Source organism: Saccopteryx leptura, chromosome 7 (genome assembly GCF_036850995.1).
Source record: "Saccopteryx leptura isolate mSacLep1 chromosome 7, mSacLep1_pri_phased_curated, whole genome shotgun sequence".
Lineage (NCBI taxonomy): Eukaryota > Metazoa > Chordata > Mammalia > Chiroptera > Emballonuridae > Saccopteryx > Saccopteryx leptura.
In genome coordinates this window covers 83,242,825-83,259,504 of record NC_089509.1, presented here as the reverse complement: position 1 = coordinate 83,259,504, position 16,680 = coordinate 83,242,825, and the positions used below count along the sequence as shown (strand labels likewise).

Here is a 16,680-nt window from a genome sequence, read left to right as displayed (position 1 = left end):
AATTTTTGCTCACTATACATTTTAGTTTAAAAAAATTAGTGCAAGAAAACGATCCAGTATTTAGTTACCTAAGGCAGATATAATAATGTCTTTGTCATTTTCATTTCTCTTATTTTCTTTTTTTTCTTTTATTTTCATTTGAAAGTCTGTTGGGTTATTCTTGTTTAGTTTCAAGTATTAGATGTAGTTTTGAGGTCTGAACTTATTATTTGATCAGTAAGTATAGCAAAATATACTAGTGCTTCTCCAATATTTGTGTTACATTCAAATGGATGGGTTAAAATACTAATAGAATGATGGTTGAATAAAGTTGTTTGATAGCAGGGGTGGACAGGGGCAGAGATTTGCTATCGCCTTTTAGGCATAGACAATTCCAGCAAGGAAAAATCTTGCTCCATGGGATAATGCATAGTGCATGAAAGATTAATAACGATCGTCAATCTAACATTTTCTCCTATGGTGACTTGGAGTAGACTTTGATCCACTTCTGCTGTATTTAGGTGAAGGTGTAATTTGAAAGTTGAATCAAATAATATTTTAAAACTCTGCATATTGTAAGAAAACATCTAATAATTGAATGTAGAAATGGGTAAAGAATTAGTACAGGCAGTTTGCTGTTGAAGAAGCCAGAACTTTTAATAAAATTATGGAAAGAATCTTAACCTCACTTGTACTTAGCAAAATACCATGTCAGGAATATCATATTAGGTATGACTGAGTAATAAAGTTGATGACATCAAGTATCAGCAAGGATGTGAGGGAAAGGATGTGGCTGGTGGGAGTGTAAATTGGTAAAACTAATTTTGAAAGTTACTTGACAATACCTGTTAAAATTGGATATGAATGTACCCTAAGGTCAAGCACTTCCTTTTTTTTTGGTGTCTGCTCTAGAGATATTCTCATACATGTACCCAGGGAGATATGTAGAAAGATGTACATTGCAACACCATTTGTAATGGTTAGCAATCGAAAACAGCCTAACCTACCTTATTCTCTCTCTCTCACACATACACACACATATACACACTCTCTCTCTCAAGTTATTTTCTGAACCACTGCAAGTAAGTCACAGTACTCATGGTGCTTTACATCTAAAGCTTTTTTTTTTTTTTTTTTTTTTTTTTTTTTAAATAGCAGATATATAAAAATGTTAACAAGTTTGAATTTCCTGGTAGGAACATAATGGTCTGTCATTTTCTATACTTGTTTATATTTGTGAGATGTTAAAACTTGAAAGTAAACATGAACGTTTTAAAAAGAAACATGATATTTGTTCTTCTCATCTGCTTTATTTTCTTAGTTACAAACTTCTTTTAATTCCCCACCTTAAAACCAAGTGTCTTTCTTATTTGTCTCTTGTGGTTTTTTTGTTTGTTTGTTTGTTTGTTTTTTACAGAGACAGAGAGAGAGTCAGAGGGATAGATAGGGACAGACAGACAGGAACGGGGAGAGATGAGAAGCATCAATCATCAGTTTTTCGTTGTGACACCTTAGTTGTTCATTGATTATTCTCTCATATGTATCATACCTTGACCGTGGGGCTACAGCAGACCAAGTAACCCCTTGCTCAGGCCAGCGACCTTGGGTTCAAGCTGGTGAGCTTTGCTCAAACCAGATGAGCCCACGCTCAAGCTGGCGACCTCAGGGTCTCAAACCTGGGTCCTCTGTATCCCAGTCCAATGCTCTATCCACTGCGCAACCACCTGGTCAGGCTGCCTCTTGTTTGACTTAAATTTGTTACATTCTTCGGCTATTTTCCACACAGGATTTGAAGTATCTTCAAGGTACGTGTTTTGTGTTCAGAGTTTCCTTAGACACCTCCTTGCTTCCAGTGATCTCTGTTTGTTACCCCATTAAGCGTGTTGGGCCTAAGTTGTCTGTTGCTTCCCTGCTTCTTTGATATTAGTGGGAGTTTGGTTTGACGATTAGAGCTTATGTATTTCGTGACAGGAAGACTTTGCAGGGCTTGTTTTTTAATAGTGGTCCATCTGTCTGTCTTGGTATGTAAGATATTTACATGTAAGGAGGGATGTTTGTTTTAGCCTGGGGCAGATACTTACAATGAAGATTAGATCATGTACTTCTGAGAGTTTCCAAAGCATGTAATAAACAACTCTCAGCCTTTGAAACAAAGGCCTGGGTGCTCTCCCCCACCCTGCTCCCCGTCTCCACGGTATTTTTAGCTGCCAGAATAAACTCTCTGCCCATATCAAGCACACTTAATGTGTGTATACTTCAAGTTCCCTATTTTCTTTCATCTGCCTCTTTGGTAAACAGACAGCAGAGACTTCCTCTGCCTGATTACTCTATGACATACTGCAAATTTAGCTCAGACGCCGACGGGACTGTGTGTGCCTTTGGCTATTCATAGAAAGGGGAGGTTTACCTTCCTCCTTTCTCGAGAAACCTGGGTCTTTTCATGGAGAAACTGAATCTGTTTGCAAAGGACTATTTAGAATTGTAGGTACTTGAGCAACCCGTTAGAGACTGCTCCAGCGAACCATTGCCGGTGTGCGTTGATCTATCTCACTGCCCTTGCTGTTGATTGTTTTCCCCTGTTGTGTTTGTGGGAGACGTGAGGGCCCTGCATGGCCATTCATAGCTGCCGGTTATCACACAGTCCCCTTGGGCAACAGGTGGCAGAGTGTGCAAATGGCACGGAGCACGTAGCTTATCCACCCTGCCTGAGTGCTACTTGAGTCCCGTCCTGGTCCTGTATAATTTTGATCCAGAAGCTACTTTGAAGTCAGTCTTAAGATACAAATTAGAAGGCAGAACACCTAATTCTTTGACGTGTTTGCTGTGCTGGGCAAGTCATACGTCCCATTCAAGGGCTCAGTGTAGCATCCACCGGGTACGAGAACAAATGTTGGAGACTTTCAGGAGTTAAGATGTTACTTTATTGGCCAGTTTAACCTGCGCAGGGGCGAACTCCCGAGATGTCTGGAGACACCTTGCCCACAAGGAGCTGCAAATGGGAGCCGCGCCTGGAGCTTACAGCCAGGCCCTTATATATCCTAAGTGAGCAAGCATAGACAGAAGCAGATGTGGCAGTTTAGCTATTGGCTAGGGAGGTCACACGCAGCATAGCAACAGGGGCCGGCATAGCAACAGGGGCCGGTTTTAGCTTAGTGGCAAATTTCAAACCTAAACTTCTGATAAGGGTCTCTGACCTTCTTTGTTCCCAGCCTCACAGGAGCCATATCAGCACTTACTGTTCCTTCAATAGTTACACTCTTTGGCAGCCCCAGTACTCCCTGAATCTAACACTCAGATTCCCTCTCCTCGAAGGGGTGATAATAAGACCTAACAACACAGTTATGGCAGGTGTGTTTCCCCTGCTAGGGATGTTATGTGACTGAAGTAGTAAAAAGGTATTTTGAAAAAGGAAATTAAAAGCTCTGTGTAATTACCAGATGGGTTGTGTTTCTTCTTCTAGACCAAAATAGGAACTTCGTGGATTAGTCTGCGGGCTGCACAAAATTGTTCGGCGGGCCGCATGCAGCCTGCGGGCCGCGAGTTTGAGACCCCTGTTCTAGACACTCAGGGGCCTAGAAATTATTTTTACTAGTATTAGTACTCTCTTTTCCACTTCTTCTACCCTTGCATCTCCTCCATTTGTCCAGCTTAGGACAGAGCAGAGTTGCCTTGAACCTAAGAAGAGGGTGAACTGCAGACTCCTGGGTGGTTTCACGAGATGGTTGTGGCTGTTATTTACCCCTTGACTCATGATCCTGTACATCACTCAGGTTCCTGCTAGAGAGCAGGTGTTAGCCACCTTTGGTCAATAATGGAAATGATTTGTTATTTTGGTTAAGGTCTTAAGAGGACACGAAATTGTTTAAATGGTTCTGCTGCTTCAGAGAGACATAGGACTGCTGCCTGAATACAGATCTTCTCTGCAGTTACCTGTCTGTGGCATGTCACTGGTGGAGATGACCAATCAGCATAGATGTCCTGGAAGCTACAAGCATACTTTTTTTATTTTTTGTATTTTTAAGAAGTGAGAAGCAGGGAGGCAGACAGACAGACTCCTGCATGCCCCCGACTGGGATCCACCCGGCATGCCCACCAGGAGGCGATGCTATGCCCATCTGGGGCATTGCTCCGCTGTAATCAGAGCCATTCTAGCGCCTGAGGCAGAGGCCATGGAGCCATCCTCAGTGCCCGGGCCAACTTTGCTCCAATGGAACCTTGGCTGTGGGAGGGGAAGAGAGAGATAGCGAGGAAGGAGAGGGGGAAGGGTGGAGAAGCAGATGGGCACCTCTCCTGTGTGCCCTGGCCAGGAATCGAACCCAGGACTGCCACACACTGGGTCGACGTTCTACCGCTGAGCTAACCAGTCAGGGCTATAGCATACTTTTAAATGTATATTAACAGGGACACTGGGATTTACAATCAAAGATTTTTGCAACATGATCTCATGTAACACACTCATTTTATACTGTAAAAACCATGTCATAAAAGGGGCCACAAAATCAGGAAGGCCACTTATATAACAACAGGCCAACAAATTTCAATATTAAGGTTTTCTTGGTTTTATTTGAGGCCAGATTCTCAGAGCACTGACTTTGCTTCAGGTCAGATGAAGTTATAATTTGGGTTGGGTTAGTCCTTGTTGAAATCACTTAGGTAAGGTTTAATTTGTTGAATCAAACCCTGGAACCAGTTCAATTCACAGGAGAACGTATAATTATATGACTTTTATCCCAAGACTCAGGAGAAAATTTTTTAGTAGTTAAAGAGTGGGGATTAGAACAGAATATGAGGCTAAAAATACAAAGTGCTTGTAGAGATCTTAACAGAGGAACAAAAATAGAATGCATTTGTGGGAGCCTGGTCTCAGTTATTTGTATATAATTCATCGCACACGTTGATACATTGGATTCTCAGATAAGCAAATGTGTTTTCAAAGATTGAATATTTTCACAGAAGGGGTGCTATAGCTATCTATAAGAAGGTGAACCATGGTTGTATATCTTACTGAATTTTCCAAGGTGTACCATTATTTTATATGGAATAGTTACGTGGCTGTCTGATTTCCACTTACCTGTAGTAATTACCTGCAGTATACATTGACAACATAAGTTCCAAGCTAATGCAGACTCCTCTTTTTATCCACTTAAAAGTTAGTTCATCCCTTCATAAAACCTATTTACCATACCTCTTAACAAATAGACTGGTTTGAAGATCAGCTCCTTCATGTCCCCTGCCTGCCATCTGTTTTATGTATTAGTGCAGGGGTCCCCAAACTTTTTACACAGGGGGCCAGTTCACTTTCCCTCAGACCGTTGGAGGGTCGGACTATAAAAAAAACTATGAACAAATTCCTATGCACACTGCACATATCTTATTTTAAAGTAAAAAAACAAAACGGGAACAAATACAATATTTAAAATAAAGAACAAGTAAATTTAAATCAACAAACTGACCAATATTTCAATGGGAACTATGCTCCTCTCACTGACCACCAATGAAAGAGGTACCCTTCCAGAAGTGCGGCGGGGGCTGGATAAATGGCCTCAGGGGGCCGCATGTGGCCCGCGGGCCGTAGTTTGGGGACCCCTTTATTAGTGTGTCATGAAATGCCTAAAAGCAATGGTCTGAAAAGACTAAGCAAGAGCAGAGGGCTTGAACGGTCAGAAAATGGAATGATATCCTTCGGCTAATCAAAGGTTGTTAGGTGGATTGTATTTATATAATCAAGTTATCACAGGAATGATGATTAAAATTGGTAGTGAATCCGTGAATCTCTGGAAACTAAAATGCGTGCTAGTTTTAGGGGAAATCTCAGAGACGGCACACAGGCTTTGGTTACCATCGTTACGGGGCAATCAATGGAAGTTTGTGAAAGAGACCATGCATGCAGACCAGTTCAGTTTGGCCAATTTCTGCTGAACACCTAGCTTGTTGCTATGATAGGGATGAATGGGAGTAAGTTTTACTCTGTGAGAGTTCTCAGTCTCGGTAGGAAGATATCACATAACTATGCTGAGGGCAATGATGGTTCTGCATGGAGCGCCTGCTGCATGGGCCAAGCCTCATGCTGCTTAGGGCTTTGCTTGCTTACATTATCCTGAATTCTCTTATTGGGTCTTGAGGAAATTTCTTTATTTATTTGGGTCTCAGTTTCTCCATGAAACAGAAGTAGTAATGTCTGCCTCAGCTCTCAGCTTCATCCTCAGCATCCTCAGAAAGGCCTCACCTGACTGCTCTAAGGAATTTTATTCCCATCTTCCCAGTTACTTGATCCCATTTCCGTTTTAATTTTGTTAAGGCTTTTACCACCATCTGAAGTGATCTGATGTGTCATTTGTTTACATGACTATTGTTGACCTCCCCACCTGAATGTAAGTTTCATGAAGGCAGGGACTGGGCCTTTCATCATCACTCTTCTGTCCCCAGGAACTGGATCCTGGTACATAGTATGCATTCAAGAAGTATTCTAAGTGGGCCCTGGCCGGTTGGCTCAGTGGTAGAGCGTCGGCCTGGCGTGCAGGAGTCCCGGGTTTGATTCCCGGCCAGGGCACACAGGAGAAGCGCCCATCTGCTTCTCTATCCCTCTCCCTCTCCTTCCTCTCTGTCTCTCTCTTCCCCTCCTGCAGTCAAGGTTCCATTGGAGCAAAGTTGGCCCGGGCGCTGAGGATGCCTCCATGGCTTCTGCCTCAGGCGCTAGAATGGCTCTGGTTGCAACAGAGCAACGCCCCAGATGGGCAGAGCATAGCCCCCTGGTGGGCATGCCGGGTGGATCCCCGTCGGGTGCATGTGGGAGTCTGTCTGACTGCCTCCCCGTTTCCAGCTTCAGAAAAATACAAAAAAAAAAAAAAGTATTATAAATGAATGGGAAATGGCCAGTGGTCGGCAAACTCTTTAGTCAACAGAGCCAAATATCTTCAGTACAACGATCAAAATTTCTTTTGAGAGCCAAGTTTTTTAAACTTTTTATAGGTAGGTACATTCCTTATCGAGGTAGCGACCGCACGTGGTATTTTGTGAAAGAGCCACACTCAAGGGGCCAAAGAACCACATGTGGCTCGCGAGCTGCAGTTTGCTGACCTGGGACCTAGGGGGATCATTAATGGAGGTAAGGTAGAAAGGAGAAGATGACCCTACTTAAGTTTCACGTCCTAAGAACAATTCCATAAAGAAAATGTTGAAAGCTTTGAGCTCTGTTGTTAAAGTTGGTAAAAGGTTCAAATTTGATTTTCAGCCATTCCTTAAGGTTTGAAAATAAATTTAGTTTCAACTTCCACTCCGTGATGGTCCATCCTTGACCTGAGCTGGCTTTCCGTAAAAGGATCAGGGAGGCCAGCACGACACACAGACACAGAAAACCGGATTTTTGCCCGTGTGATTGTGGGGGAGGCTGAGAGAAATGTATAACCAGAAGAGCTCACCTGAGAAAGTGTTTGGCCTTCACTCTCTCCCAGAAGCATTGGCCTCAGAGTAGGTGACTTGTCTTACATTGTCTACAAAAGGCACCTCCAGCTACAACTGACTTGTTTGTTTTTGCCATTGTTTCAGGATTCTGAGAAGCGAACTCCGCTTCATGTGGCCGCATTTCTGGGAGACGCAGAGATCATTGAACTCCTGATTCTTTCAGGTAAATACCAACTGTCCTTCAAGCCACCTGCAGAGAATAATTTAGATGGCCAATTTACTAGATTGATTATTGTAACAAACCCAAACAAAATTTTTTTTATTGTGCTCATGGAAGTTTATTTGATTAGCGATTTTATCAGTAGGTGTAAGACAGTGCAAGATGTTCTTACTGAGAAAGGGTGTCTCTGGACCTGGCTGGTTTGTTCAGTGGTAGAGCATTGGCCCAGTATGTGGAAGTCCCGGGTTTGATTCCCGGTCAGGGTGCACAGGAAAAGCGACCATCTGCTTCTCCACCCCTCCCCCCTTCTCCTTTCACAGCCATAACTCGAATGGTTTGAGAAAGTTGGCCCCAGTGCTGAGGATGGCTCCATGGCCTTACCTTAGTTGCTGAAATAGCTCAGTTGCTTAGCAATGGAGCAGCAGCCCCAGATGGGCTGAGCCTCGCCCTGTTAGAGGCTTGCCGTGTAGATCCCGATTGGGGCGCATGCGGGAGTCTGTCTCTCTGCCTCCCTGCCTCTCACTTAATTAAAAAAAAAAGAAAGAAAGCATCTCCAGTAAAACTTACATTGCTTTGAACATCTGATTCCTGACTATCTCTAATCAGGCCCAGTCTTGTAGATGCATTCAGGATATTTGGGTATCTTTTAATTTTTTTTTTCCATTATAGGAAAAAAATAAAAGAACAAATAAGAAACTGGTTCCTTACAGTCTATATGAACAGGCACAAATGTGTATATTTACATATATGTGAATTGTGTTGCAAAACAGTGCTTTGTTTTGTTTATGGATATGTGACTATGACTGTGTAATAAAAATATAAGAACATTGAAGGAAGGGAAACATCAATTTAAGGATAGTGGTTACCTCTGAGGAGGCAGGTTGAGCGAGAGATGTTTTCAGGGGAAGGTATAAAAGGGACTACAACTCTAAAATTTTTTTATTTCCTAAAAATTGGGAGCAAATGTATGTTAAATTTGATTTGTGTGTACATTGGTCTTTGTGATATTATTTTTATTTTTCTCTGGGTTTAAAATGTTTTACCTGATTTTAAAATACCAATGCTTTCTTTCACTTTTGGAAACCTGTATGCTTAGTATATCTCACCAAACAGGTGTCTAGAACCCGTATGGCCTTTCTCCCCTGAGTGTGTGCCAGACAGATCCCCGGGATGAATCCAGGCGTGGGCGCATGTCTTAGGGTGGATTGTATGCAGACTGGTGGCTTTCTTCCTCCTCCTTTTTGTTTGGGAAGATTAAAATCTGGAGGAAATGCCCCTGCCCATAGACTATGCAAAAGGCTCTCCTAAGGTTTGGCCTTTGTTTGCAGTAGTGAAGGGAAACTGTAGAACCCCAAGGTAAGTTATGCAAAGGTCGGAGCAGATACATGTGTTTAAGCTGATGTGCAGAACACAGTGGAAAAGAAACAAGAATTGTGCTATGATACACAAGGAAGATTCGCGTTTTCCTGATTTTGTTCTGTTCATCTTCTTGAGGTGGGTTTTCCTGGGAAACATGTATCTGAGCCTGACAGCGCGTATGCCCTGTGCTCCTGACAGCTACATGGAGCTTAGGTTAGATTTTGTGTGCCATTCCTTATGTCCTTGAGAAGAGGCCTTCCTTCTGACATTCTAAAGCTATTTCAGGCTATATTCCAAACAACTAAACTGGCACAGACTATGGTTAAGGGCCACCATGTACCTGACCCGTTGTCCCAGCAGTAGAAATTTGGCTCATGGGAAATTGTGGGCAGAGATCAGTGGGGTTGTAAAAGAGTTTTGTGATCCCAACTAGCTGTACCCACCATCCAAATGTTGCATTAAGAGACATCTCAGAATCTCAGAAGAGCTAGATTCATGAACGTGCAAATTCAAAACTTTGTCTTAGACTCCCAACTTTGGTTTTTGTTTGTTTTTCCACATCTGAAAGGGAAGGTTTTAGTTCTGCGCATGAAGTTGAGCCATCTATTTTCCTCAGGTATCTGGGAGTTGGTGACTGAGGAACGTGGTTTCACGTCACCTTCACCTGGGCATGGAGTCCACCAGCCTTTCTTACTTGTGGCTCCTTCAGCAGAGTCGGGAGGGGCTGTTCTGTACATCTAGATCTGTACACCTCTTTGGTCTTTAGAATTACTGAGCTGTTAACCTCTCTGGTGTAATTTTTGGGTGACACATGCCAAGGAATTATTCGTCCTCCTGCAATCAAATGAGAAAGATGTAGGGTATGAGAAAGCATTGGGAAAGTTCTTCAGAAATTTCACTCACCTGTGGAAGTTGAAGTAAATGCTTGGAGTTCACATGGCTTTAATTGTCCCTTAGAGGTCCTGTGTTCAATCCGTAGATTGTGTTCCTAAAGAAATATCATTGTAAGAACATGATGATTTCATCTCTGAGCTTACATCTGGCAGCTGACCTTTTAGGGAATCCAACCAAACGGTTTTCCAACTTAATAATGAATGAGGTGTTAATGATTCCCATGTTGGACAAATAATTTGGCCTTGCCAAAATAGCCCATTATGGCTGTGTTCTCTATTGTTGTATTAACTTACAGAGCCGTGTGTAACCCAAGCCTACTTAATTCCTACTGACATGATCTCCTATGAGCCAGGCATATGGAACCCCAAATGCCTCTGAGCAGACAGAGAGGAATTTAGGCCTTGCAAAATTCCTCTTCTTATAACTGCCAGGCCAGACTCTGGCTTTATTTCCCCACACCTGACTCTAGCTTCTGTTTGGGAACTAGCCTTGTCAGGCTTAAGTCAGAGAGAAGGTCAAGAGTTTGCTAAATTATTTGCCCAGAGATGTATGAATGAGATCAGCGTGAGCCAGTTAGTGGATAAGAGTTAAGCGGCAAGGGTTGAGATAATAGGAAGCAGAGCACACAGAAATGTGACCACAGTGACAACAGCTTGTGCAGAAGCTCTGGGGATGCACAGGGTCCACATGCTGGGCTAAAGGAGGAACATGGGAGTTACCCACCTCTATATGGAAGTGTTTGGGACGTCTAAGGACTAATTAAAAATAAGAAATTTTTTGTATGTAGGCCCCCAGACAAGTGGTATTCCTGTCAAATTATTTTCTGTGATTTTTCAAAACGTGATTTCAACTCTGACTGTATATCACCTCCAGAATCATGGCAGGTCATTCTTTTGATTCTCTTATGCATTACAAATATTCATCCTTTAAGGCTCTATTTATTTTTATTTTTGTTTTTGTTTTTTTCCCCTCAGGAGGGGAGGGGGGCGATTTAATCACTGTGCTGATTTTGGCCCCCAGTATGTTGTAATTATAAAGTGATGAGCCATTGTCCGGTGGGTGTGTAAACTGGCTGCAAAGGCAAGTCCAAGTGGAATTCTAAATATGTTCTGAGCAATTGCCACATACACACACTTCCAAGGTCATTGCTTTGAAGGACACTGCTGTTGGACTATAATAAGATTTGGTCAGTTTGTTAAAAATAATAAAATCAGCCTGACCAGGCAGTGGCGTAGTGGATAGAGTGTCAGACTGGACACAGAAGACCCAGGTTCGAAACCCTGAGGTTGCCAGTTTGAACATGGGATCATCTGGTTTGAGCAAGGCTCACCAGTTTGAGCCCAAGGTCACTAGCTTGAGCAAAGGGTCACTCAGTCTGGTGTAGCTCCCCCACCTCTCCCCGTCTAGGCACATATGAGAAAGCAATCAATGAACAACTAAGGTGCTACAACCAAGAATTGATGCTTCTCATCTCTCTCCCTTCCTGTCTGTCTGTCCCTATCTGTCCCTCTCTCTGTCTCTGTCACAATAAATAAATAAAGAAAGAAAATAGCAAGGTAATCTCATTATATTATAATCATATTTCATATGATCTTTTGTTTATATTTAGTTCTGCAATTAAAAGCCAAAGTTTGGATAAATCAGCCTTAAGAATCAATTATTCTCTTTGACCTATGAGATTTACCAGTTACTTTGTCTACCTTTTGTCTACGTTCGGCTTTTTCCTAGATGACAGGGCTAAGAGAGCAGAAGTATTGCCTCCGGAAAAGACGCTCCGAGTTCATGTTACTCTTGATCTTGGTGAAAATAAAATCAAGTGTTAATAGGGATGAGACAAAAACATACTTAACTTATAATCAAGATTTATGCCTGGCAACTTTTTGTTGGGTCTTTGTTTCTGAAGAATCAATATAGCTTAGCACTTTTTTTTTTTTTTTAACGTTTAAGCTTTTAAAATGTCCTTGGGTAAAAAGCATTTGCCTTTAAATCATTAGACATGCAGACTCTGTGTCCTTCAGTGCACAATGGCGCCTGACAGGCAGGTAAATTACGTGAAGCTTCCTTTAGAAAAATCAGTTATAAATATTCAAGTCAGAGCCAGAACCATCTGACGTCTGCCTCTGACATGTAAATAAGACTCTGGGATGTGTTCGGGGAAGAGGATGAGGAAGCCCAGTGGCAGGGGATCACACTGATGAAATACTGCGCGGTCCTCTTTGTCATAGTAAATCTGTGGTTCAGGGCGAGGAGGTTTCCTGGCAGCTGCCTCTTCGATCTTCTGGAGGAGGATGAGTGGAGGGGCGGAGGACTTTGACCTGAGAGAAGCCACTTCTGAGGTTTCTAATTATCTTTTGATACCTCAAGCTGCTCGGAAACAACACTGATGTTGTTTGTTACACACTCGGGGGTGGGGTGTTGCTTTATGATGCTCAGCAAGCTCGAGGTCATTTTTCTCTTTGAAAGAATTTTAATATTAAAAGCCACATTTGGATCTACATAAAACTGAAAGTTTTCAGAATACATCAATAAAATACCAATAACTATACAAGATAAATGTCTCATTATAGAGTATAAAAAAAAACAATAACAGAAAAATAAGGGGAATAGGCAAAGATTCTGAACAAGCAGTTCTCAGAGAATGAATTATAAACGACCAGAAAACAAACATATTAGAGGATAGCCAACCCCACTATTAACCAGGAAGGAACAAAAATAAGATATCACCTTCTTCTAGTCAGATTTGCAATATTTTAAATGACTGGCGATACCAAGTGTTGATGAGGCTGTGGGAAAACGAAGCAGTCTGTTCAACTGTGTCTGAGTAAACTGGCACACTTTGGAGGGTGAGACTGTCTATTAAAACCAAAAGTGTGCACGAGCTATGACACAGAAAGTCCATTTCTAATTCTCTATCCTATACAAATACCTGCACATTTGCATAAGAAATCATTTTACAGATGTTTATAGCAGCACTGTTTGAATAGTGAAACAACTGAATAGAGAGACTGTCTTAAAAATGTTGGATTACATATGGCAATTAAAAAATGGACTAATTCTTTAAGTATAACATAGATACGAAAAATATATTTTTGAGTGAAACAAGGAGATTCGGAGTGTTATTACAATATGATACAATATATGTAAAGCACACTTATGAAATGATACTATAGATTTTTAAAAATTAGCCTGTAACAGACTAAATATACAAAAAGCATATTGGACTGACCACTCAGCTGAGTTTCCTCCGTTTTTTATGGATACACATCTTTGCGTCTGAAGGCATTAGAGAAACTGGAAGCTTGTGCACCGAACTACATACCAGCAGGGGTTTTCTTCAGGGAGGGGGAGAGTACGGCACTGGGAGTGTTGCTCAAGGGGGCTTTACCTAAATCTGTAACAATCCATTTTTTTTAAAAGAAGAATTTGTTCATGTATTGCTTGTATAATCAAAACATGGAATAGAATTGGTCTGTCGCTATTTAATATGATAGGCAAATTTTCATAGCTCCAGTTCAGGTCAAATCAGTTGAAGAGATATTGCTGAATCTCTCTCTCTCTTTTTAAAAAATATTTTATTTATTGATTTTACAGAGGTGGAAGTGGGTAGTGAGAAGCATCAGCTCATAGTTGCCTCATTCTAGTTGTTCATTGCTTGCTTGTGTATGTGCCTTGACCAGGCAAGCCCAGGGTTTCAAACCAGCGACCTCAGCATTCCAAATCAATGGTCTATCTACCACTCCATAACAGGCCAGGCTCCTTAATCTCTTTTTTAACCGGAAATCATCCTTCACTTGGCAGCTCTTAATTTAGTTCTGGCTTGGGCTTAGAACTGTGCCAATGGCAGATGCCTCCAGACTCTAACCTTTAGTCCCTGACTCTGCTCCAGTTATAGTTAGCAAGCAATGATATAGTGATTCCCGTATGCCTGGAAGTGATCTCAGGCTTTTGTGGTACATCCTTCTAGACTGTTCAACGTTTTTACAGAAATGAGCTCATTCCATATGTAATGTTTTAGTACCTTTTTTACATAACAATAGCAGGTGAACATCTCTCCACATTATTACATATTCGTATAAAGCATCACAGCTATGCTTTTCTGCCTCTGACACCAAAGTTGTTTCTGGTATTTTACTTTTAGCCAACCTTTCATAAATCATCCTTGAGATTAGTGTTAATATTCACTCATAGTTATTTCCTTTAGAAACATGTTATAGAACATTCTAATGCACACACACAAAGACAGGTGTATTTAAGGAGGTGGGGAGTGAGGGAGAGGGAAAGGGGAGAAAGGGAGAGGGAGAAGAAAGAGAGGGAGATAGAAAGTAAAATTCTGACATGCAGTGGCAAAAGCAGGTTAACACAGGTCTGGACATGTACTACACATGTGCCCTCAGAAGCCGGGTAGGCTGGCTGGTGAGGGAGCTACTGGGATGAGATGCTTAGATTCAAAAAGTGCTAATAACAAAATAACATTTGTAGAGAGAAAAAGATTCCCTAAGATTCTGGAGCTCTGCCACTTACGGATAGACATGGGCTTCCTTGGTCCTGCCTTTCCTGAATGAGCCTGCCTTGCCTCTGTTCTACAGCTGGGGAGTTTACCTTTAAGACCAGCTGTACTGATTATAGAGAGAGAAGAGCATGAGAAAAATTTAAGACATTAGCATGTAACACATCCTTAACTGGAAAGTTTCTTTTCGAATTGAACTGTGAAATCAACAGCATCTTGCTATAATTCTCTTATTCCCCTGGTATAAACCTTAGGAAAATTCTGGAAGATACTGTGTGGTTGGACCACTTTATCTGGAAAGAGTGAAAGTATCATTTTTTTTTTTTTTTTTGGTATTTTTCTGAAACTGGAAACGGGGAGGCAGTCAGACAGACTCCTGCATGCGTCCGACCGGGATCCACCTGGCACGCCCACCAGGGGGCAATGCTCTGCCCATCTGGGGCGTCGCTCTGTTGCCACCAGAGCCACTCTAGCGCCTGAGGCAGAGGCCCTGGAGCCATCCTCAGCACCCGGGCCATCTTTGCTCCAATGGAGCCTCCGCTGCAGGAGGGGAAGAGAGAGACAGAGAGGAAGAAGGGGGGAGGGGTGGAGAAGCAGATGGGCGCTTCTCCTGTGTGCCCTGGCCGGGAATCGAACCTGGGACTCCTGCACGCCAGGCCAACACTCTACCACTGAGCCAACCGGCCAGGGCCGAAAGTATCATTTTTATATCAATGGACACTAATCTAGAAAAAAAAATAGTGTAAAAATGACTTAATCCACTCCCCCACATTTTTATTAAGAAATGTAAAACTTCGGCCCTGGCCGGTTGGCTCAGCGGTAGAGCGTCGGCCTAGCGTGCGGAGGACCCGGGTTCGATTCCCGGCCAGGGCACACAGGAGAAGCGCCCATTTGCTTCTCCACCCCTCCGCCGCGCTTTCCCTCTCTGTCTCTCTCTTCCCCTCCCGCAGCCAAGGCTCCATTGGAGCAAAGATGGCCCGGGCGCTGGGGATGGCTCTATGGCCTCTGCCCCAGGCGCTAGAGTGGCTCTGGTCGCAACATGGCGACACCCAGGATGGGCAGAGCATCGCCCCCTGGTGGGCAGAGCGTCGCCCCTGGTGGGCGTGCCGGGTGGATCCCGGTCGGGCGCATGCGGGAGTCTGTCTGACTGTCTCTCCCTGTTTCTAGCTTCAGAAAAATGAAAAAAAAAAAAAAAAAAAAAAAGAAATGTAAAACTTCAAATGTGTTAGGTCTCTTAAAAATATTGTGTTAGTAAATATTTCAAATATACAGAAAAGTGTGGAAAATAATATAATTAGTACCCATGTATACCAAGCTTTATGAAATCAAAGTTCCCATATCTGTATTATTTCTTTTAAAATTTTTAAATTTTTTTCTTTTTATTGAATTCATTGAGGTGACACTGGTTAACAAAATTATACAAAAATCAGGTGCACAATTCTATAACACACCATCTGTGCACTGTATTACTGTATGTTTACCCCAAGTTAAGTCTCCCTCCATCACTCTTTATTGCTTCTATTGCATCCTCCACCTCCCCCCACACCCTCTCTCCTTTGCAGTCACCTCACTGTTGTCTGTGCCCATGAGTTTTTTTCTCTTTCTTTTCCCTCAAAGACACAGTTGCAGCCCACTGTTTGGACTTGTTCATCCTTTTCCTGAGACCCTCCCTCCCTAGACACAACCACACTCCAGAATTGGCATCTGTTTTCTTTAGCCATATTTGTTACTTTTCTGTCATGTCTGTGTATCTGTAAACAATATATAGAATTGTTTTTGTAAATTAAGAAACTTTATATAACTGGTTTTATGCCTTAGGTATTATTCTGCAACTTCATTTGTTCATTCAATATTCTATATTGAAGTGCATCTGTTTATATATAGAAGTTCAGTCTGTTCATTTCTGGGACAGTGTCGCATTCCATTGTGCAACTGTGCCACAGTCTCTCTGTCCATTTTCCTCTTGGTAATATTTCAGATTCCAATTTTTGCTATCACAAACGTGTTTCAGAAAGCATTCTTGTCCATGTGTGAGGGTTTCTTCAGGATATATGATTGGGGTAGGATTGCTGGGTGGTAGGGCACACACATTATCAACTTGACTAGGTAGAACCAAATGACTCCCTGAAGCGGCTTATACCAGTTCAGACTCCCACCATCTATACTTAAGTCTTCCTGTTGCTTCATATATCTTACTAATTCTCACCATTGTCATACTTTGTCATTTTCACCAATTGGATGAGTATGTAATGGTATGCTAATATTACTTCCATTTGCCTCTCCCTAATGACTTTTTTAAACTTCCTGAATTATTTTATTT

The 16,680-nt window shown here is 42.2% G+C and overlaps 1 protein-coding gene across 14 annotated transcripts in view; it reads left to right on the top strand.

The window, feature by feature from the left end:
* The window catches only part of ANKRD44 (ankyrin repeat domain 44), a 345,918-nt gene that overhangs the window by 168,453 nt on the left and 160,785 nt on the right, over nucleotides 1-16,680 (top strand). For all 14 annotated transcript variants that reach the window (XM_066346438.1, XM_066346434.1, XM_066346430.1 and 11 more), the window contains exon 3: nucleotides 7,525-7,603. In XM_066346438.1, the coding sequence (XP_066202535.1) occupies nucleotides 7,525-7,603 (79 nt within the window). The remainder of the gene's footprint in view (nucleotides 1-7,524; nucleotides 7,604-16,680) is intronic.